Below are 25,292 nucleotides of genomic sequence, written 5' to 3' on the forward strand. Positions count from 1 at the left end.
TGATCGGTGGAGGCGCCACAACCGCTCTGCCCTCTGAGAGCCTGCTGAGCTGATAAGGACAAGGACCTCATACATCTTCCCCCTTGGGCTTTTCTTGGCATTGTCCGCCAGGATTAACAGTAAGAGCGAGTCACAGTTTCTCAGTTTCTCGCGAGCATCATCAGTGTCACTCTCGCTTTATGCTTTGAAAGAGGAGGGCTGGCTGCAGGGAACGCGCAGACCTCCAGAGATGTTATTATGGCTGTGTCTTTAAGTTTGACGTGTCTGCTCACCGAGATGATTTTATTGCGCGATAAAGACGAAAGCTCTTTCAAGGCCCGCCAACAGCAACACAATATGCAAGCCATCTGGAGCAGCATAATTATAATTTCTCCAGCTCCAAGCTGAGAAAAACCAACGCACCGCCTCTCGCCACCCAAAAAGAGGAGCAGTCAGAGCTGATAAAAAAAAACGTCTGTGTGATTCTGATTAATAGGAATGTGTTAGTGCTGCATCTGTTCTTTAACCATTATTAATTTCTGTATCGAGTAAACAAACAAAAACAGCTAGATAACTCAAAGTTTGAAGTGCATTTCATGCTGCTTTCACTGGGTTTGTTGAACAGCTATACATGCACACTACTTTAAGCGTCAGTGAACTACTTCCCGCCCCCAATCAGATGGATGTGTGGTTGCAAAATTAAACTGCATCTCGAATGCATTTCTCAATGCACTACAAGAACACAAAGACTGAAGACAAAACCACATAGAGGGTTTGCAGTTAAATCACAATTCGGTCAGTTACCTGGATGCGTTGCCATATTGGATGTACTCAGATGTAAACACATTTAAATACACTGTTCTGCTAATTTATGATGTCTAAACCATGGAAAAAACATGTGGAAGCTGCTAAATCATATAGAAAAGGACTTAGTAAGCAGGAAAGGGTGCAATATTTTGACAAACTAAAGTTAACTGGTTCAGTTTGGCCAACCACAAACGCCTCCTCAGACAGGTTTTTGCACTCTTCTCCTTGATTTGTTATAACTTTTGGCAGTCTATAGTACTCCAAATGTTTTTTCCCGGTCCGACCGATTAGGTAAAGCCCAACATGACAATAGCTGATCATTTTCAGCAGCAATAATTAGCAAAATATGTGAGTTTCGTTCCGTTCAGTGGCATTGTTTACATTCAGTGCCGCCATTATGGCCGACTGATGACGTGTCGTGAAAACACTCTATTACTAGAGATCACATACTGTCTCAGATTTATAAGCTTGGGCTCTGTTAAAATGCCCATCTTGCTCTGTATGAGAGGAAACAATGGGTAACCTTTTATATCAGTCCCTGGCGAGTTATGATAAATGCACTCGGCTTGGAGTGTGTATTCTCTCTAGATGCAATTATGAAACACAGTTGAGCAAATTTTTGACTTGATTTCACATTTGAGTCAGAGATTTTGTCCAAAAAAAAAAGTTGTTTAAATTTGCTAAACTCTTTATAAATTGTCACGGGAAAGAAGAAAAGTGTTTAAAAGTTTAGTTTAAAAGTGAAAGCGTTTCAGACAGACCTAGGCTAACAGATGTTGTCTCTAATAAAGCACAATTTAGCATGACACTAAAATCAATTAGCCTTCTAATGTGCACATTCATGGGTTCTTCATTTGTTGCGCACTGGCCAAAGAATGGATTGGTTTCATGCATCAGTCACTTTGTCATTTCCCTTGATGAGGGAAGTGATACTCTGACATTAGATCCTTCACCCCAGCAGCCCGAAATAAACATCCGTATGCCAGCTGACCTATCACAGAGCAAATCCTACATCGATTGTACAACACATTGCTGACATCTAGTGCTAGACTGTAGCTAGTGCATAAGAATTACCCTATGTTCATCCATCATGTATTAGCAAGACTGCAGAAAGGAGACAGCCCATAAGTAAAGAAATACAAATGTGACAAATTAATGTTTACTTACCCTTCAAACTCCAATTTTTCTTACAGATGCAGGATTTCTGAAGAATACTGTATGTATGCATCTGCCATGTTCGACAGTTCATGGTGACCACTGATGTAAAGTTTCAAAAAGCTACAAAAGAAAGAGAGACTGCTGTACTTGTAACCAACTGGCAACAATGGATTATATGACCTAACTAAACTTATATTTAAATGTATATGGCCCCTCCCCTAATACTATAATAACCGATAATAACTAGAGCGTATTAGCATCAGTTAGTTACTACAACCTACTGTTTGCTAGCTTGCTATGTGTCATGTAAATGCATATTACCTGGTTGCGATAATTTACAAAACAGCTCGGTTGTTCATTCAGGTTGTAGGTATTTGACAGTTGAGAGAAGCAGTAGAGTTCCCGCGAGTGGGCGTGGTTTCAGCGGCGACAGCACACGCCCCCAGCGTTTGAGAGCAGACGGTTTATTTGTCAAAATTTCATTTACTTGGCGGTTTCTTATAATTCAGATTTGGTTGAGTGGCTCTGGGTATGCTGCACACAAAAATACATCTGAATATAGCAGGAATAGGCAACGTCGGAGTACTGGAGTGCCGATTAGAGGTCTGCGCGGGACTGTTTTTTTTAGTCCCGCTCCCGCGAGGTTTTATTCCGCACCCATCCGCTCCCGCTATATATTCACTCTTTGTTCACCCGCTGCCCGCTTAGAATAATTTTCTTCCCGACCCGACCGTTCCCGCTAAATTTTTATCTGTTTCCAGAATCTCACATTTAAAACGAAAGAGAGAGATAACAAAAAAATTGCAGGTTGTACAACAATTTATTTTATTTTTATTCTTCTTGTCAAGATGCTGTTAATACGGAAAATGTGTTGCAGAAAAAAAAATGTAGAAACAATTTATAAAATTGTAGCATATTTATTATTTTTATTCAAAATACAAATGTGACATTTTTTGTCAACACAGAAACTTAGGAAAAGTGTAGCTGAAAACAAAAATTACATCTGCCATTTAAAATTATAAGCAAAAGAACAAATTCGTTGGCTTGTAGCCATTACGAAATTAATTAAATCACTTTTAACCTAACAATTTAACGAAAAATGTCCCGACGTCGATTTCAACGGCTCTTCTACAAAAGAAAATATATAAATACAACAATAATAACTAGTAATAAATTAAATGATATTTCAAAATTGTAAGCCATTAATGAAATTAACGAAAACGTTTACTTACTTGCAAAATCACCTTTTCCAAATTATTTTAAATTAATTTAAATTTAAATTAATCATTTTATTTATTTGCGTGCAGCGCGCGCATAACAGTAATGAGCGCAGGCTGTACAGGTGCTGGATAAGAATGAGTAAAGCGCAGATATGCTGTTCAGAAAGGACGTCGGGAACGGTATATTATTAGACCTCCCGCTCCCGTTCAAATTATACCAGAGTTACCGACCGCTACCGCGTTTTGTTTGTAAATTTATTCCCGCGTAGCAAAAAAATCTCGTCGGGTCCCACGGGTCCCGCGGGAGAGCCGCGGAAATGCAGACCTCTAGTGCCGATGTCCTGCAGAGTTTAGTTCCAACCCTGAAAAAAAAAAAAACTCACCTGCCTGTAGTCCTAGTAATCCTGAAGACCTTGATTAGCTTGTTCAGGTGTGTATGATTAGAGCTGGAACTAAACTCTGCAGATCACCGGCACTCCAGGACCTACGTTGTAGTGATGGGAAGTTCGGATCATTTTACCAACTCGGACCTTTGAGTCTCGTTCAGCAAAAAGAACGAATCTTTTTTTCGAGTCATTTCGTTCATTTTAGCAAAATATAATTAAAATGTTACCTGTTACCTCCCTAACACATCTACTGCTTACACAAACGTTGATCACACTACAAACAAAACAAAACTATAATGCTATAAGAAACTGAAAATATTAATAAATTTACCTGGGTCTTTAGTCTATGATTCGCTCACCTCACCTCTTATCTGACCAGTTTTCGGGTTTGAGTCGTTCGTTCATCACCTGACAGCCCAATTAGCTAACCAACGCAGTCTGAGAATTGATTAGTTCATCTCTCGAGTCTTCGGGTTTGAGTCGTTCGTTCATCACGTGACAACCCCATAAGGTGACTCTAAAAACGCGAAGACTCGAAACAGGTGAACTAATTCCAGTACAGAACCTAATAGGATGTTGCGCATGTACGACTGAACGAATCACTCCCCGAGACGACTCGTTCGTCCCAAGTCACATTAAAGATTCGTTCAAAATGAACGAATCGTTCAAGAACGACCCATCACTACTACGTTGCATATCCCTGGTATATAGAAACAAAATATGTATCGTCTAATTCACGAACAAATGACTCTTGTGAATCGGTTCATTAAAATGAATCGTTTAAAAAACAATGAGTTCTAAAGGTATCTGTTAATGGCTACTGTATCAACAAATGATTCACTTGAGGAACGTCTTTTTTTATAGCTACCAAGTAAATTAATTTAGTAGCCTAGTCAATCTCCAAATGTAAAAATATGACAAGGAATATCAAGTAAAAAAGAATTCGTTTTTTTTCTCTCTTCATTTTGGTCTCAAAGTAAATTAAAAAGTTTGGGAAGCCTTGCTTTAATCAACCAATTATGACATCTTTGAAATGTTCAGACAAGTAACTAGCATTGCAGTATTACTAGATGACAACACACTAGACTGAATGCATACTACATTGCCACTTGTAGTGTAGACTCTTGGTTTAACTAACAATAATGTTCCAACAATGACTAGTCATGCAGCTCTCTTATATTGAATCTCCACCTTCATTAATCCTTCAGAAAAAGATCTAAGGTATGGCATGGTGTTCAGTAGATTAGCTTTGTTGGGCTCAGTCTGTACCTGCAAAGCCGTCACTAGTTCAAAAGCACTTATTTCCTGCTCGGTCTGTGTGCTTTGCTGATATGATAACCTGCAGAGCCGAGAAACAGCTGCTGTACCGAACGTACCGGCGTAAAACTCCAACAAAAGAGATAATAAAAAAAGAGATTTATAATGCAACTGAAACTCTGTTCATGTTGTCAGCGGTTTAGTCAGTCTATATTTGCATTCGAGACGTGACAGTGATGATAATTAAAAGTAACAAAATAAAATAGATAAAATGCTATGCTTATGCTAAAAAAATATATTAACACATATATTACTTATATTCACCTTATTCTTCAAAGTGGAAGTAAGCCTATGGGTGAGACTTCCGGTTCATTAGCCACTATAGGGAAATAAGGAGAATAACAACATGCAGTAAACTGTTTGCACTACAAACCAGTGTGTTTATAATTAAGATAATACATTCAAATATGGTAAGAAACACCAATTTGCAATATCAAGCAGCAAAACGAGCTCTTTTGTACAGCTAAAATTAGCTGAAAAAGACGGAAGCCAGACCCATAATGTTTACAATTGGCCACGCCCACTCTTACGAGAAAAAAAAGGTGGATAGATGAGAAAATACTTATCTTTCTTATGGTAATAATGTCACTAGACACATCTCTCTGATGGGTCACTAAGTTTTTACCATTCTGCTGGCAAATATTTCAATTATGAGCTATATTAGCATGCCATCATAACCTTTTCAGTCCCTGGAGAAATTAAAGAGTAAAAAGATACAAAACCAATTTTAGGGAGATAATTAAAAACATGTTAATAATAGTTAAGTAGCGACAAGGTCAGGGTCAAAATATAAGTAATCCATGAGTTGTTAGCATATCCATAAAGTTTTGTAATAAGTAAAGTGTTGTGAAGAATGAACCTGTGAATGAAAGAATGTAACCTGTACATTTTATTTTAGTGGCAAGACACTTCAGATCGTTTGTCTAGAGTGGTTTAATTAATAATGGGTATTTAAAAATGGCATTTGTACAGAAATTGCTTGTCAGATAACAAAATTTAACAAAAGTGAACACTCTAAAATTTAACCAGATAAATAACATTGTACAATGCTTCTTTTCAATGCGATAAAGTAAAAGCTCATCTTAGCAATAGACACCTATTTAAAAGTCGTTAGGACAAATGTAATGCCCACAAGTGATTACTTGCCTAAACGATAAGTTAAGAAAAGCTTTACATTACACATTCACAGCTGAGCATTGACATTTTAAATTAAAACCTTAATGAAAATGTAAAGAAGTGACGCTACCTTGTACAAGATTTAAGTTCATAGCTCAAAGTTATTTTTCACAGCACACAATTATGATTTCGCAAAATATACTGAGACACTTCACATAGTGCCTGAAAACCACAGTTTCCAAAAACGGACTAAAAACAAACTCATTTTTACATTGTTTTCAACTTGAGGTAGCAAAGCCAAATTTTGTGAACTTTGGATAAAAGAAATACATTTAACATAGTGCATAATGCCTAAAATGCAAACCAAGCTAAAATTTTCTATTAAATATGTACAAAAATTAAGAAAATATAGTTTTGTTGTTGTTGTTTTTTTCTTCTTCCACAAATTTCTGGTCCTGAGAAAGAACATTACATTTTTCTTACTATACATATTTAAAAAAAAATATCCCATCATACACAATATACAAAAGCATTACACAAACTGTCATTACAATAGCCAACGGTAAACAGCAAAGCAGATCCTTTAAATGTGTATATGTGTACATAAGATGAGATCAAAAGATACGGATTATGCAAAACAATCTTGTGTGTAAAAAAAAAAAACAACAACACGTCTGTACAACAATATACATCTTTGAGAGATCGAACTCTAAAAACGGGGCTGTGTCCACAATCCGTAAACGTTTTGCGATAAGGCAGAAAATTTGGTTTAAATTTGATGCTCAATTACAAAAATGTCAAAGATTTAAAAAAAGATGCCAAGCTGCTAAAAACTCATGATGTTCAATGTCATCCTGAGGAAAGATTTAGTTGCCCCGAATGTCCGTAACAGATCGAGTCTGTTGAGTCCTCAGTATATCCCTGGGAAAATGCGGTACGGGACAGCTCTGCAGTACTCTTCCCACGCAGAGCCGTACTTCTTCCTGCACTGGCGCTCGTCCCGTGCGTTACGGTGCACCAGCAGAGTGATCAAGTAGATCAGATAAAAGTATGGGATCAAATGGTTGAATCCTGCAGGAAAGATCAGGAATGAAATGCAGGAGTCAAGACAGATTGATACAACAGCTTCATTTCATCAGAAAGGTAAAAGTCAAACGCTTACCGCACGGCAGAGACCAAGCCAAACCCATGATGATGTCGCCCAGGTAATTTGGATGACGGACCCACCCCCAGAGACCAGACACAATAAGACTCTTTCCAGTTGCAGTAGGAATGGTTTTTAGGTCTGGCAAGATAGGAAAAAATTATTTCAACCAAACAATTTTAACATTTTATATTTGTTCCTCTAATTTGTTTTAAGATACTTACGAGACACTGCCGGGTCAGAGGGGTTTTTCCTGAAGGCAAACTTTTGTGAGTTGGCTTTCCGGAAAATATAGTATCCAACTCCTGTTAGAGAAGTTAAAAACAAATGCATATTGATATTGTGTCCTTTAAAAGCTGTATTAGCATTTTTCTAGTGTAGCTAAAGAGAAACTGATTTTTAAAAAAACGTCATAAACTGACCATTCATAGCAATGAGAGTAATGATCCAGAATATAGAGAGTTCATTGGGATGGCTGACTAGATAGTATGCTTGACAGGTGAACGTGAAGGGAACAAAAGCCAGATCTCCAAATGTCAACATGAATCCGAAGCCATCGTACACTATATCCATCATGGTCAGAAGTTTCTCCTGAAATGCAGAGTGATTTGATTACAATCAGTTCATGGTTTCCACACTGCATTAAGAAGTAATTGTTTGATTTGTACAGGGTTCCTACAGATACTGTAAAATGAAATTTTCAAACACTACTATTTTCATTTTCAAAGACTTCAATTAGAGATCTCACTTATCGATGTCTTATCTTTCAAATTCTAAAAAAAGATAAATAGACAAATAAAAATATACTATTTAAATGATCCGCAAAGTTCCGTTCTAAATCAAATGATTTGCGATCCACGCTCTGAAGTTCCGATCTGAAGCAAAAGATTCATGAACCCGCTCCGAAGTTCTGATCTAAATCAAATGATTCGCGCTCTGAAGTTTCGATCTGAAGCAAAAGATTCACAAACCCACTCTGAAGTTCTGATCTAAATCAAATAATTGGGGATCTGTGCTCCGAAGTTTCGATCTGAAGTAAAAGATTCACGAACCCACTCTGAAGTTTCGATCTAAAGTAAAAGATTCACAAACCCACTCCGAAGTTCCAATCTAAATCAAATGATTCGCGATCGGCGCTCAGAAGTTTCGATCTGAAGCAAAAGATTCATGAACACACTCCGACGTTTCAATCTATATCAAATGATTTGCGCTCCGCGCTCCAAAGTTCCGGTCCGATAATAAAAAAATTCACAAACCCACTCTGAAGTTTCGATCTAAATAAAATGATTTGCGATCTGTACTCTGAAGTTTCGATCTGAAGCAAAAGATTCACAAACTTCACTTAAGTGATTCGGTTCATCTGTTCCTCTTTTTGCGTCTTCAGCCATGTTTCATGACACTGTCAGTACTACTACTGGCTTAGCTTGCTAGTTTTCTGACACTAACTGAAATAATCAGAAAAACGTATGATGTTTTTTGAAATTGCATAAATTTTGTGTGAAAAGATATGTGCTTATTGAAAAAATTAAACACTTATTTCAGATACACTGTGTTTCAATAATTCAAGCACTTTTCAAGTATTTCTTTAGGAATGTTGCTATTGTAAAGGGTTTTCCAGGCCTTACATTTCAAAAAGTCAAATTTAAGCACCTTGTATGAGCCCTGTTTGTAAAAGAGTTGTTGTACCTCATGCCAAATACCATCAACGACCCACAGGAGCTGGAAGATATTGACCAGGAGCATCGCTGGAGAAGGATTCTCCAGATTCTGGTGCTTCATTTCAGCTTGCAACATCGCAAAGTTAATCAGTACCTGTGGAAACAAGCAGGGATTATGTTTTTTCAATCAGTGAAAACACACTATATTTAACAGTTAGCATTCTTGAAAAATAACTAATCACATTAAAGGAATAGTTCACTCCAAAATGAATTTTAATTCTCTCATTAATACTCACCCTCATGTTTAATGAAATCACAGGGCATTTTAACCCTCCATAAACAACAACCTTTCATTCCAAAATATCTTAATGTGTTCCGAAGACGAACGAAGGTCTTGCGGGTTTGGAATGACATGAGGGTGAGTAATTAACAACAGAATGTTTTTTTTGGAGTGAACTATCTGACTTTTAAATTTGAGTGTTACTGATTTCATCCTGCGAATAGCAGAATTTTGACCACAAGAGGGAGCGATTACAACATCAGTCTAAGCAAACTAAACCATCACTGGAAAAGTGCAAAACAATAACAATACTCACCCAACCCATCAGACCTGGACGCATTTCACAAAAGAACTTGATATCGAAGTTCTTGATGCGAGGATTTAACTCTCTGCCCATGAAGAAGTCATAGATAATGTAGCCTAGAGGAATAAAACAATGTATTAAGTGTACCTAATATATAAATTGACATTCTTCCATGTGATCTCAATTAAACATTCTTATTAAAAGGCTTATTTAGTAAGTAGTACTGAAAAAAGTAACAGGAACTATATGAGACAACTCTGTCTGGATAATCATTTAAACTCAAATAACAGTGATCAGAAACTTCAAAAGCCATTAAAGTGAAAATACCAGGGAAGAAGACTTGATTTTACATTAAGCATCTTACCAGAGTTGCCCCCAGGAGCGAGCTCATCTTTAGATGCCCAACGGGAGCGGACAAAAAGGTAGATGCTGAGAAGAGTGACGATGAGCAGGGCCGAGGTGTAGAACTGCAGGAAGTGAGCATGGATGTAGCTGAAATCCACCCCCTGATACACGGCAATGCCTACTGCCACAGCCGTGAGGAGGAGTCCATAGAAACCTGACGTAGAACACAATCAGAGATCATTAAACAATCGCTTACAACTAACCAAATGCAAATATGCCTCATTTTAAGCTTTTTAGATGGTAGTCATTTAGATTATGGCATCATAAATGACAACATAAAACATCAATGTCGAAGACTAACCATTAATCCTGTATTTCAAAGTTTTCCCATTCTTGAGAGGCATTCCTTCAACGAGCTGTAGAGTGGAAAGATGTTGTTATTAACTGAAACTACTAAGTTTGTTAAATCAAATAAAGCTGAAATAACCAAATTTAAAATATTAGATGGAAAAACTCGACAATTAACTGAAATTAAACACTAAGTATTAACTAAATTAATATTAGGTACTAATTATTATATTATACTTACTACACTATTACATTATTATTATACTCATTAAGTACAAAAGTTACTAAAACTGAAATAAAAATAAATGAAAGCTAAATAGATGGCACTGAAATACAATTACTAATATTAAAATGAAAAGTGAAAGTACAACAAAAACATTCAAAATATTAATAAATACTATAATAGTATATAATTTACTAACATAACACCAGTGGGCCAAACTGTATAGTTCTGACAAGTTTGATAAAAACAAGTTTAACATATTAATTTTTGTATTTTGTGTATGATTTTCATAATATTTCAATCGTTATGACTTAAAACTTACATCATGATATATTACAGTAATCCCCCAATATTTTATATATTACATAATCATGAAGTAATGTCTGTTGTTCTGTAATCTAGTGACCTTAATACTTCTAAATAAAAGGGATACAATCCAAAATAATATTCATAAACAAATAATAAATCTGGCAAAGTGCTGTTTCAAATTACGCAACAAAAGGGTAGTAATACATTATAATATGACTGGATAAGCCACATACAAAACTGATGTATTTTTTGAAGTCTATAATAGTGCATCAAGTTGTGACAAACTATGCAGTTATAGTGTGATTACACTGATTGAGATGCATCAAACTGCTTGTGGTCACTTATGTGACCCAGGATCACAAAACCAGTCATAAGGGTCAATTTTTTGAAATTGAGATTTATACAACATCTAAATGGACAATATTTAGCCGAGATACAACTATTTGAAAATCTGGAATCTGAGGGTGTAAAAAAAATCAAAATACTAGAGTTATAGAGAATAATATAGAGTAATAATAGAGTTCTTAGCGATGCAGATTACTAATCAAAAATTAAGTTTTGATATATTTACGGTAGAAAATTTACAAAGTATCTTCATGGAACATGATCTTTACTTAACATCCTAATGATTTTTGCCATAAAAGAAAAATCTATCATTTTGACTCATACAATGTATTTTTGGCTATTGCTACAAATATACCTGTACTACTTAAGACTGGTTTTGTGGTCCAGGGTCACATATTATGGAGTAGATATAATTAACAATAAAGCATTACCCAGCCCTATCATAAAGAAGTCCACAAGCATACTCAATATTAAATGACTGCTAGGCAATCAGGTCTTTTATATATCTGAATTATCCCAGAATCATCTTGAAATAATCTGTTTAAACTCAGGCAAACGTGCTGCAATTTTCAGATCCTATCTTAATTACCCTTAAGAGGCTGGAAAATGAAACCAGATGTTTTCCAGCGAGGCTCTCTATCTGCATGCCACCAAGAGTGATTAATCTAATCTAGCCTGCTTTACTACAGCTAACAGGCAAAGCAGAAATGAGAGCCATGGAGTTATGCGGTCATGTGTCTAATCCTGGGTCACAGGGAGTCATGTGATTGTGGAGAGTACCTTTCCAACAGGGAGCAGGGAGAGAACGGCCTGGAAGAGAAGCCAGAGGAGGACGATGCCGAAGACCTGCGAGTCCCAGAGAGACTGACAGGAAGGGATCTCAAGAGGGAAGCTCTGGAGACTGGCATCCTTCTGCCCACAGAGAATAAGCAATGCCAACACAGCCACAGGCAACAGAAACATCAGGAAGAACACACCTGAAAGATAAAATGGAATAGAAGCATTTTATTATAATCATATCCCGTGATTTATTTTAAATATCCTTGAAAAAGCTAATCAGATTTAAACGAACAAAAATAATCAGAGAATTCCTCACAATAATTATTATTATGGACTTAAAAGAACATATTCTACTTTTTTTTTTTTGCTATTTATTTGTACACGAGAAGACTCACCAACTCTTCCTCCGAACTCCAAATCAGCTGGCTTGATGGCAGTGGATGGTTTAATTTGTGATAATGTCTCCGTCTCTGTCTTTTGCTCCAACTCAACTGCCTTGCCATCACCCTGGTCCTTCCTGCGCCGAAGATTGTAGCGCCCAGCTGCCTGATTCTCTAAATCAGTCTCTGTCTTCTCCTGTTAGAAAATTACAATCAGAGAACATACTAAATATGAATTCATATAAAAACACAGCAGAGATGCATTAAATTGGTCAAAAGTGACAGTAAAGCATTTGTGTTACAACATATTTCTATTTCAAACAGAAATCAGAACTGTTTTCGAAATTCAATACAAGAAATATTTCTTGAGTGCCAAATATTAGAATGATTTCTGAAGAATCACATGACACTGACGACTGGAGTAATAATGGCTGCTGAAAATTCAGCTTTGCATCACAGCTACATTGCATTTAAAAGAAAAGTTACATTTTAATATTTTTAAATAGGATTACATGAGGCCAACGCAGTCTGGTCATGCTTAGTAAAGCCCATTCCATTGTCCCACGAGGAGAAACATGTTGAAAAACGTGAGGGTCTGATTAAACAGAGCCCACAGTCAGCTTTAGCTTTGTGTGCACAACTAAATGGGCTCCTGTCACACATGACAGGCACAACATGCATGCATCATGACATTCCAGCCTTTACTACAGCAGTTTCTAATATATCTGACAGAAAACCTTAAGGAGGTTCTATTGCTGCTAGTAATTAAAACATTAATGAAATGTGAATCCATGATGTATTCATACCTCAATGATTGTGGAAGCTGTATTAGTAGCTGTATTATTTTCCTCTTTCTTCTCATGTTTGTTGTTGGTATTGTTCTCGTGTGTCATCGGCTGAAAGAGATGACAGTCAAGGGCATTTGAGGTAAACCCATGAGGAAAGACAAATTAGTTAACAGCATTAAAATGGTCGAGTTAACTGCTTTAAATTAGATTAAACTCCTTCACTTGTAATCAACAAATAGGAATTACATTGCAGAAATAAAATATATTTTAAAATATATTAAAACAGAAACATTGTAGTAATATTTCATGATTGCACCATTTTTGCTGTATTTCTAATCTAATAAATGCAGACTTGGTGAGCCTAAAAAAAACTTCCTTCAAAAACATTTAAAAATGTTACTAACCCTAAACGTCATTGAACTGTAATATTATAAACTGATTGTTTGTTTTTTTGATACTATATATTAAATTATATATAGTCGTTAGTCGACGAGAAGAGGCTTGGTCAACAAATATTTTATAAGTAGCTCTATTACTTGCAGAAAAAAGAAATTCCACAGGAAATGGTGAAGTCACACAGTCTGTGATGGACAGATTGTTAACGGCTGGTCTATGTGATACAGTACATCAAGCAGGACATCCAAATGCTAGCCTATCATTTATCGACCTCAAATATTGCTTTGAAAGATGTATGTTGTAGCAACTTTACATGGTCGCTCAATCTACTGTTAACTTGGAAAAATGTGCAATATTTGAAGGAACACTCCACTTTTTTCTAAAAAAAAAGTCTCATTTCCCCTAGAGTTAAACAGTTGAGTTTTGTCACTTTCGAATCCATTCAGCCGATCTCCAGGTCTGGTGGTAGCAATTTTAGCATAGCTTAGCATAGATAATTGAATCTGATTAGACCGTTAGCATCTCAGTCAAAAATTACCAAAGAGTTTTGATATTTTCCTATTTAAAACTTGACTCTTTAAGTTACATCGTGTACTAAGACCAACGGAAAATGAAAGGTTTTGATTTTCTAGGCTGATATGGCTAGGAACTATACTCTCATTCTGGCGTAATAATCAAGGAACTTTGCTGCCTTCCATTGGTGCAGCAGGCACAATGATATTACGCAGCACCTGAAAATAGTCTCCCTGTGCAAGCACGCGGTTATGTTGACGGAAGTTAGCCTATTTTCAGGCGCTGTGTAATATCATTGCACCTGCTGCACCCATGGTACTTGTTCTTAAAATACTCCGTCATTTTTGGTCATACAGATAAAATTAATACAACTTTCAAATCTGTAAAGTCTCTACATTTATTTGTGTGCACACAGAATAACATCAAAACGTTGTGCTTTTGTAAAATAATGAAAGCAAACAGGATGCGCTTTCTGGTTCACGATCTCTGTGAACTTAAATGCACAAAACTTACAGACTTGTAAAATATAGTCTATCTCTAGATAGATGATGAGTCAGTGTCGCTGACTTCATCTATAACGCCGAAAACAACGAAAGCACTAGTTTATCATAAATTATTAAAACTTTAACGCCGTCTCCTTGCAGTTTTTCCCTGAAACATTCATAATTATTATATCTGCCACTGCGGTGTAGCAAGCTTTTTTGCGTTCGCTTGAGCGCTTATTAGGCTATATAGTTAATTAAAGGCTCATTATTATGATTTATATGGTTTATTAAACATGTGACTAATAGTCGACTGATCCTTAAAATGAATGACTACTAGTCAACCAGAAAAATCTTTAGTCGAGGGCAGCCCTAGTACTTAACATCCTAAACATGCTAAATATTAGACAGACCATGAAAGGGAGGGGGAGAGAAAGAAAGAAAGTGAAAGACAGAAATATAGAGATATTGTGTTTGTTTGGTCCTAGCAAACAAGTCTCCTTACCAAAGGAGTGAGTCGGACCTCCAGCATTTCTTTGAGTTTTTCCTTGCGCACTTCTGTGGTGCGAGTGGAAGATCGGCGGGACGTCCTAGCTGGAGAACGGGAACGACTGCGACGCGGACGTCCCGGTGAGCGAGAGCGGGATCTGGAGCGAGAGCGTGTAACACCCTGCTTAAATATTGTCAGGCTCTGCAATAAAGAAAAACAACATCCAGAATGTCATTCAATTAAGTATCTATATAGCAGGATTTAAATTACACCTAGAAATCAACTAAGTTTTAGAATTTTTAAAACATTTAAAGAATGACATAAACTACGAAACAATAATCGTTTCCACGTCACTGATCAAATAAGTAAATTTGTGTCAGTGATCATGTGAACTCATTTGTACAGAGTTGAATGCTTTTTGAATCATTCTTAAATTCATTCATACCGTGATGTCAGATTCCTTTAGCTCCAGTTCAGTACCATCTTTGTAGATGACGGTGTAGAGCCGAGTCTTGTTGTCATAACTCAGCACCTTGACCTCATAATAAAGGTTACTGCCAGGCCAGCGGCCCATTACAGTATCTCCAATCTGAAACCTTGCAGTCGGCATCCTCGTGTACCTAAATAATTTACAAAAAATAAAAGCTCTGAATCCCAACCAATTCAGGATGTTTTCTCCCCATTTTAAGTACACTAACAATTTAAAATAAAGTTCCCTCGCATTCTAGGCATATAACCAGTTTTATTGTCTTTTCAGTTTCACTACTAAACAAACGTAACAGCCTGAAAATTAGGACATGCTAGAAACTAAATGCAGCAACTCAGTTAATGATGGTATCTAGCAATGCAGCCTTTAAAGATGAAGTCAAGTGTGTAGTCTCTGTGCCAGTAGCATCACTGAAATTATTTTACAACTGGTTTAGGCACTCAGACAGGTTTTACAAAGACCGAAAGTTGGTCTTCCACTAAAAAGACAAACTACAAAACTAATGTTGGGAACCTGAGATGCTCAAACAGTGTTTTGGTAATGCCAGTGTTTACTTTTTGAGACAATTAACTTATGAATAGCTTACTCTGCATATTACGTTGGAATAGAAGTATTTTCACATGGAACAACAGCAACACACACTCCACCTTAACATAATAAACAATGCGCGTGAGCATTGAGCAAATACATTGTCCCTTTAAAACAAACCAGTAATCTTTTTAGACTAAAAACTATAATCGGTTATCATCGCATTTTTATGGTCATTTTTGAAACTGATTTTTGAAAGCATTTAAAAAATAGCTTTTATCAGAGCCCTTGTTATTCTTAATTTTGAACATTTATTTGCATTTCATCCGACATATATCTGTTATCAGTCTACTTGATATGTAATAATCTGTATCGGCATTGGCCCTGAAAAACGCATGTCAGTCCACCCCTATTTCAAAAACTTTCAGTGGTAAACCCATGAGGGAAACACCAGAGTAGCTGCACATGGCCTGATGACAATGAAGTGATGATGTCAGCTGCCGTCTCAGAAGTGCTGATGGGTCTGAATTATGCACCAACACTGTACACTCCGCACCAGCACTATTGTTGAGCTCTCAATGGCCTTTATGAGAGGGATTCTACTATCACACGGGTATCAACAGATAACTTTTACTATTCATCTACACCACCAGGCAAAAGTTTTTGGACAGTAAGATTTGTAATGTTTTTAAAGAAGTCTCTTCTGCTCATCAAGCCTGCATGTATTTGATCCAAAATATAGCAAAAGCAGTAATATTGTGAAATATTTTTACTAATTAAAAAACTGCTTTCGGTTTGAATATATTTTAAAATGTAATTTATTCCTGTGATCAAAGCTAAATTTTCAGAATCATTACTCCAGTCTTCAGTATCACATGATCCTTAAGAAATCATTCTAATATGCTGATTCGCTGTTCAGGAAACATTATTTTGTTATTATCAATATTTAAAACAGTCGAGTATATTTTTTCAGGATTCTTTGATGAATAGAAATATCCCAAGATCAGCATTTATTTGAAATAAAAATCTTTTGTAACATTATACACTACACCATTCAGCATATTTCAAGGGTCAAAGGTCATGATAAAGACATTTATAACGTTACAAATAATTTATATTTCAGATAAATGCTGTTCTTCTGAACTTTCTATTCATCAAAGAAACCTGAAAAAAAAATTCTACTCAGCTGTTTTCAACATAATAATATTAAAAAATGTTTTTGAGCAAAAAAAAAAAAAAAAATGCTCAGCAGAATGATTTTTAAAGTATCATGTGACTGGAGTAATGACAATAAAAATTAAGCTTTGAAATCACAGGAATAAATTACATTTTAAAATAAATTAAATAGATATCAGTTATTTTAAATGGTAAAAATATTTTACAATTTTACTGTTTTTGCTGTATTTTGTATCAAATAAATGCAGGCTTGGTGAGCAAAAGAGACTTGTTTAAAAAAACATTAAAAATCTTACTGTCCAAAAACTTTTGACAGGTAGTGTATCTACAGACTAACAACAACAACAACAACAAACTAGAGAAAGACCGATACATTTTTTGCTTTGTTTTGTTTTTTTTTAAATTCACACTATTCAACTTCACTAGTTCTCATTTTTGGATCTACAGATATCTTTACAGAATAGTGCCCTAAAACACACTACTATGCATTCAAAAGTAAAAATAAATAAAACAATTAAATGACTTAACAACTGTATTGTTTGCACAATTACTCTGATTTTTACAAACATTCATTTTCCAATGAACAGCTCAAAACCAAGATAAACTATTTAAAAACAGGAAATAAGCTTTCAACCACTTAAACTGCTTAAAAAGTTTTTTCATAAATATGTATAAATAATATAAAAATATATAGTAAATCCACAACTAATAATAATACTTTTTAAATTTGTAGTCTAACAATTACTGGCTTATAGTGTCAAAATAATAAAAATAATTCTGGATGTCAGAAATAAAAAAGACATTTAACATAAAATCTGTAACATTTCATAGAAAAAAAAGTCTCTAAATTTAGAATTTTAACAAACTACCACTACACAATTGAAAGACAGTAACGCTTGATACTGATTAAAAAAAAAATGAAGAACTTATGTTATTAAGACCAAACACCACCACCAAAACATTATATGATTTTGGCACTCAGGCAAAGCCAGAAACATAAGCTAAAATTTCTACTCACACATCTAGAAGCACTTTTTAAGCAGACACTCTCCACTAGGAAACACCCAAAAATGATATTAAAACCATATGTAAACCACAGCCCATAAAACTTCTGCCCATCTACCCTAAAACCATCTAATCCAATGAACACATTCCAGACATTCCTAATGCAGATCACACTGACACACACCCAACACTGAGATGAAGTCAAGCACGGTAGAAATCCCATGTGCTTCCAGAGAGTTGATGTGAAACTACACAGCAAAAGATTTAAACTGAGTGAATGTGCGTGGGCGGAGTCTGGTGCTTTTGTTATGCAAATGAGGGGGACACACGACGACACGCGCGCTTTACTATCACTACCAACATCTATTCCAAGTAAAACTTACGACAGAAAATCTGACTATACTTTTTAAAGCAACAGCAGTTTAGAAACTGACTACACTTTTACAATTATTTACACAATTGAAATACCTCAGCTAAGGCGGACTGAATATAAATTCTGGAATGTTTATTAAAAAGTTAGTAATGATAAATTAATGTTATTGTGTCTCAGCGTTCTTTCATGTAATACAAAGGCACCCAGAGCAGATTCACACGCTGCTCCTTTAACACAGCAAAAGAATGACACAGGAATGGAGGGAAAACGTCATGTATTCAAACCATTGTCAGCCCGCGTGTGAAAGAGACTCATAAACAGCAACATTAAATCAGGGTTAATAAACAACGGATACAGAAACCAACGTTTATAATGAATGAACAGTGTATTGAATATAAATGTAACGTTACTGGAGTCAAATAACTGTTAAACATGACTATTTTGCGCAGGAGTGGAAAGAGTTACTTGCACTGTCGTGCAGAAACAAAATAATGAAACCGAAAGGTTCAATATAAAAGATCATTATAACAACTAAAACTTTAAGAAACAAAAGCAGAGTTCTTGAGGTAAAACAGTCGAGCCGTGTTTAGAGGACAATAAATGCGCGCCGTGCCCAAGTTTCCTGTATAGCGAGCCGGTTATTAATTCAAGTCAAATACCAAAACAACGACAAACAGTTGTGTTATTTACATAAATAACGAGTTTTACATGTTTTTACAAGATATTATATCATATCCAGATAGAGCTAGTGACCGTTAATGGCAATATACATTATGTTTACTTCATCAGAGTTGCGGGCGGACCGAGCGCTGATCTAGTTCTGTACCGTTAACTACGCAATCGCAATAAAGATATTCACATACAAAAAAACAAACATGCAAAGAGAATTGCTTAAGATTTCTTACCTTCAGTCGAGCTTAATATCCTAAAAATCTCTAAAGCTTATCAACAGAACTTCATAAAATAGAGAATATTGTTTTAAAACACTGGCCCCCGCTCTGAGTTCGTTCCTCCCTCTATGACCGCTCAACCTACCAGCGTCCTTGAGGGCGGGAAGCTCTCTGATTGGCTGGGATGCCCTGTTTTTAAATTTTTGAATTTTCTGATTGGACGTCGGTGCGGTTTACGTGCGCGTTCATTGGAGGCGAGGCATTTGAGCTGGAGGGGATCGGGTTTTACAAAATGGAGTCCTGTCCTGGCTAGACAGTTTATCTTTATCAGTGAGATATGTGAGAAGAGAGGACGGACAGCCGACGTCATACGTCGTGCTTGTAAAACGCGGAAAGTTTCTTGGAAGTGGTAAATATAGTTGGTTAACAATGGATCGAGGCATAAAAAGGATCAGCATAATTTTTTAATAAACCACAAGATATTAATAACTTGTATATATATTTTTAGAAGTGTGCACTGGAGGATACTGCGTTTAAAATACATAAACTAAAACGATACGTCTGTTGGAAAACTTCTGGATTTATTTATACAAATTACAGATCGTATACCAAATGTTGACTTTAAATGTTGATTTATAGGTACATTACCAGTCAAAAATGTTTTTGAGCAGTAAGATTTCTAATGTTGTTGTTTAAGAAGTCTCTTCTGCTTACCAAGCCTGCATTTATTTGATCCAAAGTACATCAAAAACAGCAATATTTTTAAAAATATTTTTACTATTTAAAATAACTGTTTTCTATTTAAATATATTTTAAAATGTTATTTATTCTTTTGGTTTCAAAGCTGAATTTTTAGTATCATTACTCCACTCACATGATCCTTCAGAAATCATTCTAATATTCTGTTTTGATGTTCAAAAAACATTCATTATTATGGTGAAAACAGCTGAGTAGAATATTTTCAAAAAGTTCAGAAGAGAATTTATTTGAAATAGAAAACTTTTGTAACATAAATATATAAAGTCTTTATCATTTTTGAACGATTTAAAGCACCCTTGCTTAATATAAGTATATATATTTCTATAATTTATTTCCCTATATATATATATATATATATATGTGTGTGTGTGTGTGTGTGTGTGTGTATAAATACTGACTCCAAGCTTTTGAATGGCATGGTGTATAATATTACAAAAGCCTTTTATTTCAGATAAACAAAAAAAAAAAAAAAAAATCTAACTGTTCATAAACTTTTGACTGGTAGTGTATTTCTACATAAAACAGAAGAAGTGTGTTTAATTACATACATAATATAAATATAGTAAACTATTCTTTAGAAAACAAACACCACTTAATGAAATTAATACATAGCGTCAAAAAATTTACGTCACAGGCTATTACAAATTAGAAATGTATTTTATGCACGGACCAAAAGTAAAGGAACATTTTAATCTTGTGAACTCACACACATTGAACTACTTTGTATGGAAATTACAGTGTGACAGTAGAAAAATAGATTTCTGCCATGCAATTTAGAACAAAAAAATTAATTAAATGTATTGTTTAATAGAAATCCTATTTTTAACAATTTATATAATTACTACATTTTTACAATATAAATCAATGCGTAATTTACTATAAACTAATTCACAAAAAAGTTTGCAATCTTATTCACTAATCAAACTTATCCCAAACCAGCTTTTCTCAGGGTATGCTGAAGAGTAGGCGCACAGCAGATGTAGTCTCACTCAGTTTCCGTTTTTGCAAAGTTGCATTGCTGCATTTGACCTCAGCTGAACTGAAGCAATGCCTTTACATGCTAAATCCTGAAGGTGTCAAGAACCGTGCACCTTGATGCTTGAACTACTCACACTGTAGTAGCTGCTTTCCGGCTCTGTAAGATTGTTTAAGAAGGGCACAGTGTTCAATAGCTGTTTATGTAATGCTCAAATTTACTTTCAGTGTTACTTCAGTCCTGCCTTCTTCCTGTTTGACACAGCTGAACCGTGCAGCAGCAAACAGAAAAGCAGCAGCGTTTGCTACTGAGGAGGAGCCATGTCAGGTGTAAATTAGCAGAATTCAGAGTCAATTGTGTGTTGCTTTAGATGAAAAACAAAGTGGGGTCATCAAACGAGAATTGTCAAGTAATCAGTTTTGAGTCACTTTCACATTTATATTCAGAAATAACTGCAAACAGCAATGTATTGCAATTTTTATTTAATCTGCTCAAACAAAACAATGTTAGCATGTAAGAAACTTCTAATTAACATGAAAACAGTATGGTACAACATGAACGATAAAATAGAAAGATAAGGAAACTGAAAATTGCATTACAAGGACATTCAGTTGAATCAAACCAGCTGTCAAATATTTTTCAACTGATTTCCACAAGGGCAAAGATCAGTTTCTCAGATCCCACCAGCATACATGGTCTTACCCATAACACAAACCACACTGTAATGCAACAGAAAAAATGACACTGAGAGAAAGAACGTGAATGCATGTTTGATTTTAAACAAAGATCGTAAAAGCTCCCTTGCAACTCACTGAAGCAAAATGCAAAACAAATGAATAAAGTTATGGCAGGCCCTAAATTAATACTCTCTATATATACGGTTTTAAATTTTTTGACATATCAAATGCAACTTCCGAACAAGGCACAAACCATGAAGATCACAAACAGGTTTATCCAGGAATGAATCAACCCTGATCAAAACATTTCACCTGCTTAACCTAAAGACCAATCAACAATAGTTATTTGTTGTCAAAACAAAGGTGGATCAGGAGATTGTGACGTTCTAGAGATTACGGTTTAGCTTTGGTGATAGTGCCGATCGCAAAGGGACGGCCGTCTCGTCAGCAATAGAATCGTTTGAACTTCTACGGGTTTTTAAAGTGCAATCAATGCTGTAAACACTCTATACAAACTTTCTGATTCCTTGAGGGATTATTTCGAGTGATGGTTTGGAAGTGAAAAGAAACTAGAAAGGATTGACAAGTGAGCACTGCGGGGGGGATGGATAACTGAGGAAAAAAAATCTGATCAGAGAGAATGTCACAAATTCATGTTATCAGTTTTCTCCTCAAAATTCGCACAGGCTATAATCACACTTCATGTTTGTACAAAGAGTTCGCTCTTAAAAAGCATACTTCCCTAACAGATAAAGCCCCTCTGAAAAACAGAGCCAAGTGCCTTCCAGTGTGCAAAAAGAGGATAAACTGGGAAAATAATTCTTAAAATCATTCAAAAAGCTGTGATGTGTTGCTTCGCCATCTACACTGTAAAAAATAAAAAGGTGTTTCAACTTAAAGTGTTTGTGCTGCCTTAAAATTTTAAGTTTAGTCAACATGAAATGTTAAGTTGTACTACATGAAAACATGGATATTTGAGTTGAGTAAACTTAAAATTTTAAGGCAGCACAAACACTACGTTGAAACAACTTTTTTTGATCAGAGAGAACATCACTAATTTATGTATCAGTTTTCTCCTCAATTCGCACAGCCTATAATCACACTTCACGTTTGTACAAAGAGTTCGCTCTTAAAAAGCAAACTTCCTTAAACGCGTATTGGAAGATAAAGCCCCTCTGAAAAACAGAGCCAAGTGCCTTCCAGTGTGCAGAAAGAGGATAAACTGGGAAAAAAATTCTTGAAATCATTCAAAAAGCGGTGATGTGTCACTTCGCCCTCTACACTGTAAAAAAAAAAAAAAAAAAAAAAAGTTGTTTCAACTTTAACAAGTAAGTGTTTGTGCTGCCTTAAAATTTTAAGTTTAGTTAACATGAAATGTTAAGTTGTACTACATGAAAACATGGATATTTGAGTTAAGTAAACTTGAAATTAAGGCAGCATGAACACTAAGTTGAAACAACTTTTTTTTTTTTTTTTTGATCAGAGAGAACATCACAAATTCATGTTATCATTTTTCTCAAAATTCGCACAGCCTATAATCACACTTCACGTCTGTATAAAGAGTTCGCTCTTAAAAAGCATACTTCCCTAACAAAAGCGTGTTGGAAGATAAAGCCCCTCTGAAAAACAGAGCCAAGTGCCTTCCAGTGTGCAGAAAGAGGATAAACTGGGAAAAAAAAATCCTGAAATCATTCAAAAAGCTGTGATGTGTTGCTTCGCCCTCTACACTGTAAAAAAAAAAGTTGTTTTAACTTAGTGTTTGTGCCACCTTAAAATTTTAAGTTTAGTTAACATGAAATGTTAAGTTGTACTACATGAAAACATGGATATTTGAGTTGAGTAAACATAACATTTTAAGGCAGCACGAACACTTACTTTAAGTTGAAACAACTTTTAAGTTGTTTTTTTTTTTTACAGTGTAATTGGTAAATACCCCATGCAAAATGAATAGGTTGTCACACATGATCTTTCACATTCTCGAATCCTAAAATGAAGTAAAATGAGTAACCCCTGCAAATTTATTATGGCTATAAAGAGGTGTCTGTTGCGAACTGCATTTTTAGAACGCGTATGGAACATCACTCATCCACAGTTTGAGGGCAGAGTGGATGATTAAAAAAAGAAAAAAAGAGAGAGAGACTGAAAATGCAACAATGCTACACTTATTGCTTATGAACTGAAAACTAAAGTATTTTTCGTGGCAACCATTTTTCCCTTCCCGATCGTAAGAAGACATGCACTGAAATCGAAAGTAATACGAAAAGAGCCTACGGTGAATAAAAAGTTCATAGTATTTCTGGTTAGCACTATCTACAGATACGGTCTGAGCTGACGCTGAGGTCAACCTTAACTTCGATTGGCTGAGAGGATTTTGGTAGAGAGCTACAACGATGTACAGTAGAAAGGCATTGTCCTTCGTGATCGTTCCGAACAGTTAGCGAACACACAAGACGAAGGTGTACAGATAACAGTGGCTCATTAGAGACAGCCTGTGGAGCATTCAGAGAATAATAATGATAAACCGACCGAGAGAGCAAGTAAGCTACCTGATGTGGTCATGGCGTACATTAGAACAGGTTGACTGAATGACTTGCAGGTATAACGTTTATTTTGTCGTCATTTAATGTACATATTCTGGTTAAAATAGTAGGAAGACAAGCTTTAGAGTCCTGCAGCAAGAGACCATACTCATTTGGTTGGCCAGATTCAAGGTTTCGCTCTATACAAGGCCAACTTAGTTACCGTTACTTCACCACCGCCACCAGTACCACCTTTAAATTCATAACAAACAAAGCCTGCCCTTTGCTAAACGATGTGCCGTAGAATGAATGTCATCTGCTTGATTTACAATTTCACTCTTCGATGGTTAATATGTAATTCAGTAATAGTTTGTCTTTTTTCGTCATTTTCGTTCCACAGTAAAAGTCATCCATTGCATACTGACAGTCACTTCCTTAAGACTGTTTCTTGACCTCCTTTCAAGACGGGGCTTTTGGTGTACGGCGTCGGCTTTGAGGCGTCTGGTTATCCTCTCGCTGTTACGCCTCCCGTGCCCCCACGCTCAAAACTCGTGTCCGTCCCGGCATCGTACTCAACAGATCCTCCGAATTATCATGGTTATTGTGATCACCTCTGGTTAAAACTGTAATTTTCCATTTTCATTGCTTTTGAGATAGTGTCTTAAACTGAAGCTGACCTCTGAAGTGACAGATTGTGGTTAAAAAAATACAGGTGCATCTCATCCTTCTATGCAGAGTTTGACTTGCCCAACTCCTCCCTGATTGCTGAAAACACAAAAACGACAAGGGAATTAGAAACAGTCCAAGTCAGATTGGTAGACTAGTTCAATTTTGTTTTTGCCTTTATTTTGATAGGAGAGTAGTAGTGCGAAGTGGGAGAGAGAGAGAGAGAGGGGGGGATGGGATTTGAACTTGGGACACCCATAGTGCAACGGCATGCTTTCATTTTACACTAATAGTCAAAAGTTTAGACACCTCCCCGTCCAATTTAAAATAAGAGAGAATAATAGTGAAGTCAACTTAATTGTTTTCTGACATTAACTGAAATAAGCAAAAAAAGGTATGATGGTTTTTTTTTTTAATTGCATGAATTTTGTGTGAAAAGACGTGCGCTTACTAACTAAATGTAACACT

General features: G+C 35.8%; 2 protein-coding genes across 11 annotated transcripts in view; both read right to left on the minus strand.

Annotated features, from left to right (window-relative positions):
• Positions 1-6,597: 6,597 nt before the first annotated feature.
• lbr (lamin B receptor) lies at positions 6,598-19,402 on the minus strand. Of its 2 annotated transcripts, none has more exons than XM_051139233.1 (14): positions 19,243-19,402; positions 15,214-15,388; positions 14,784-14,969; positions 12,906-12,995; positions 12,115-12,295; positions 11,720-11,916; positions 10,076-10,130; positions 9,734-9,928; positions 9,382-9,485; positions 8,814-8,939; positions 7,550-7,718; positions 7,352-7,432; positions 7,146-7,268; positions 6,598-7,054 (listed from the first exon to the last, which is right to left on the minus strand). In XM_051139233.1, exons 2-14 carry the CDS (start codon positions 15,376-15,378, stop codon positions 6,894-6,896), a joined length of 1,833 nt encoding a protein of 610 aa, XP_050995190.1. In that variant the 5' UTR covers positions 15,379-15,388; positions 19,243-19,402; the 3' UTR covers positions 6,598-6,893. The 2 variants fall into 2 exon arrangements, with proteins under 2 accessions (XP_050995190.1, XP_050995191.1); XM_051139234.1 differs by lacking the exon at positions 19,243-19,402 and adding an exon at positions 15,842-15,860.
• A 2,025-nt stretch (positions 19,403-21,427) lies between these two features.
• The window catches only part of enah (ENAH actin regulator), a 123,463-nt gene continuing 119,598 nt past the window's right edge, over positions 21,428-25,292 (minus strand). For all 9 annotated transcript variants that reach the window (XM_051138380.1, XM_051138379.1, XM_051138377.1 and 6 more), the window contains one exon: positions 21,428-24,923. In XM_051138380.1, coding sequence (XP_050994337.1) covers positions 24,886-24,923 — 38 coding nt within the window. In that variant the 3' untranslated portion in view covers positions 21,428-24,885. The remainder of the gene's footprint in view (positions 24,924-25,292) is intronic.

Source organism: Labeo rohita, chromosome 20, assembly GCF_022985175.1.
Source record: "Labeo rohita strain BAU-BD-2019 chromosome 20, IGBB_LRoh.1.0, whole genome shotgun sequence".
NCBI lineage: Eukaryota > Metazoa > Chordata > Actinopteri > Cypriniformes > Cyprinidae > Labeo > Labeo rohita.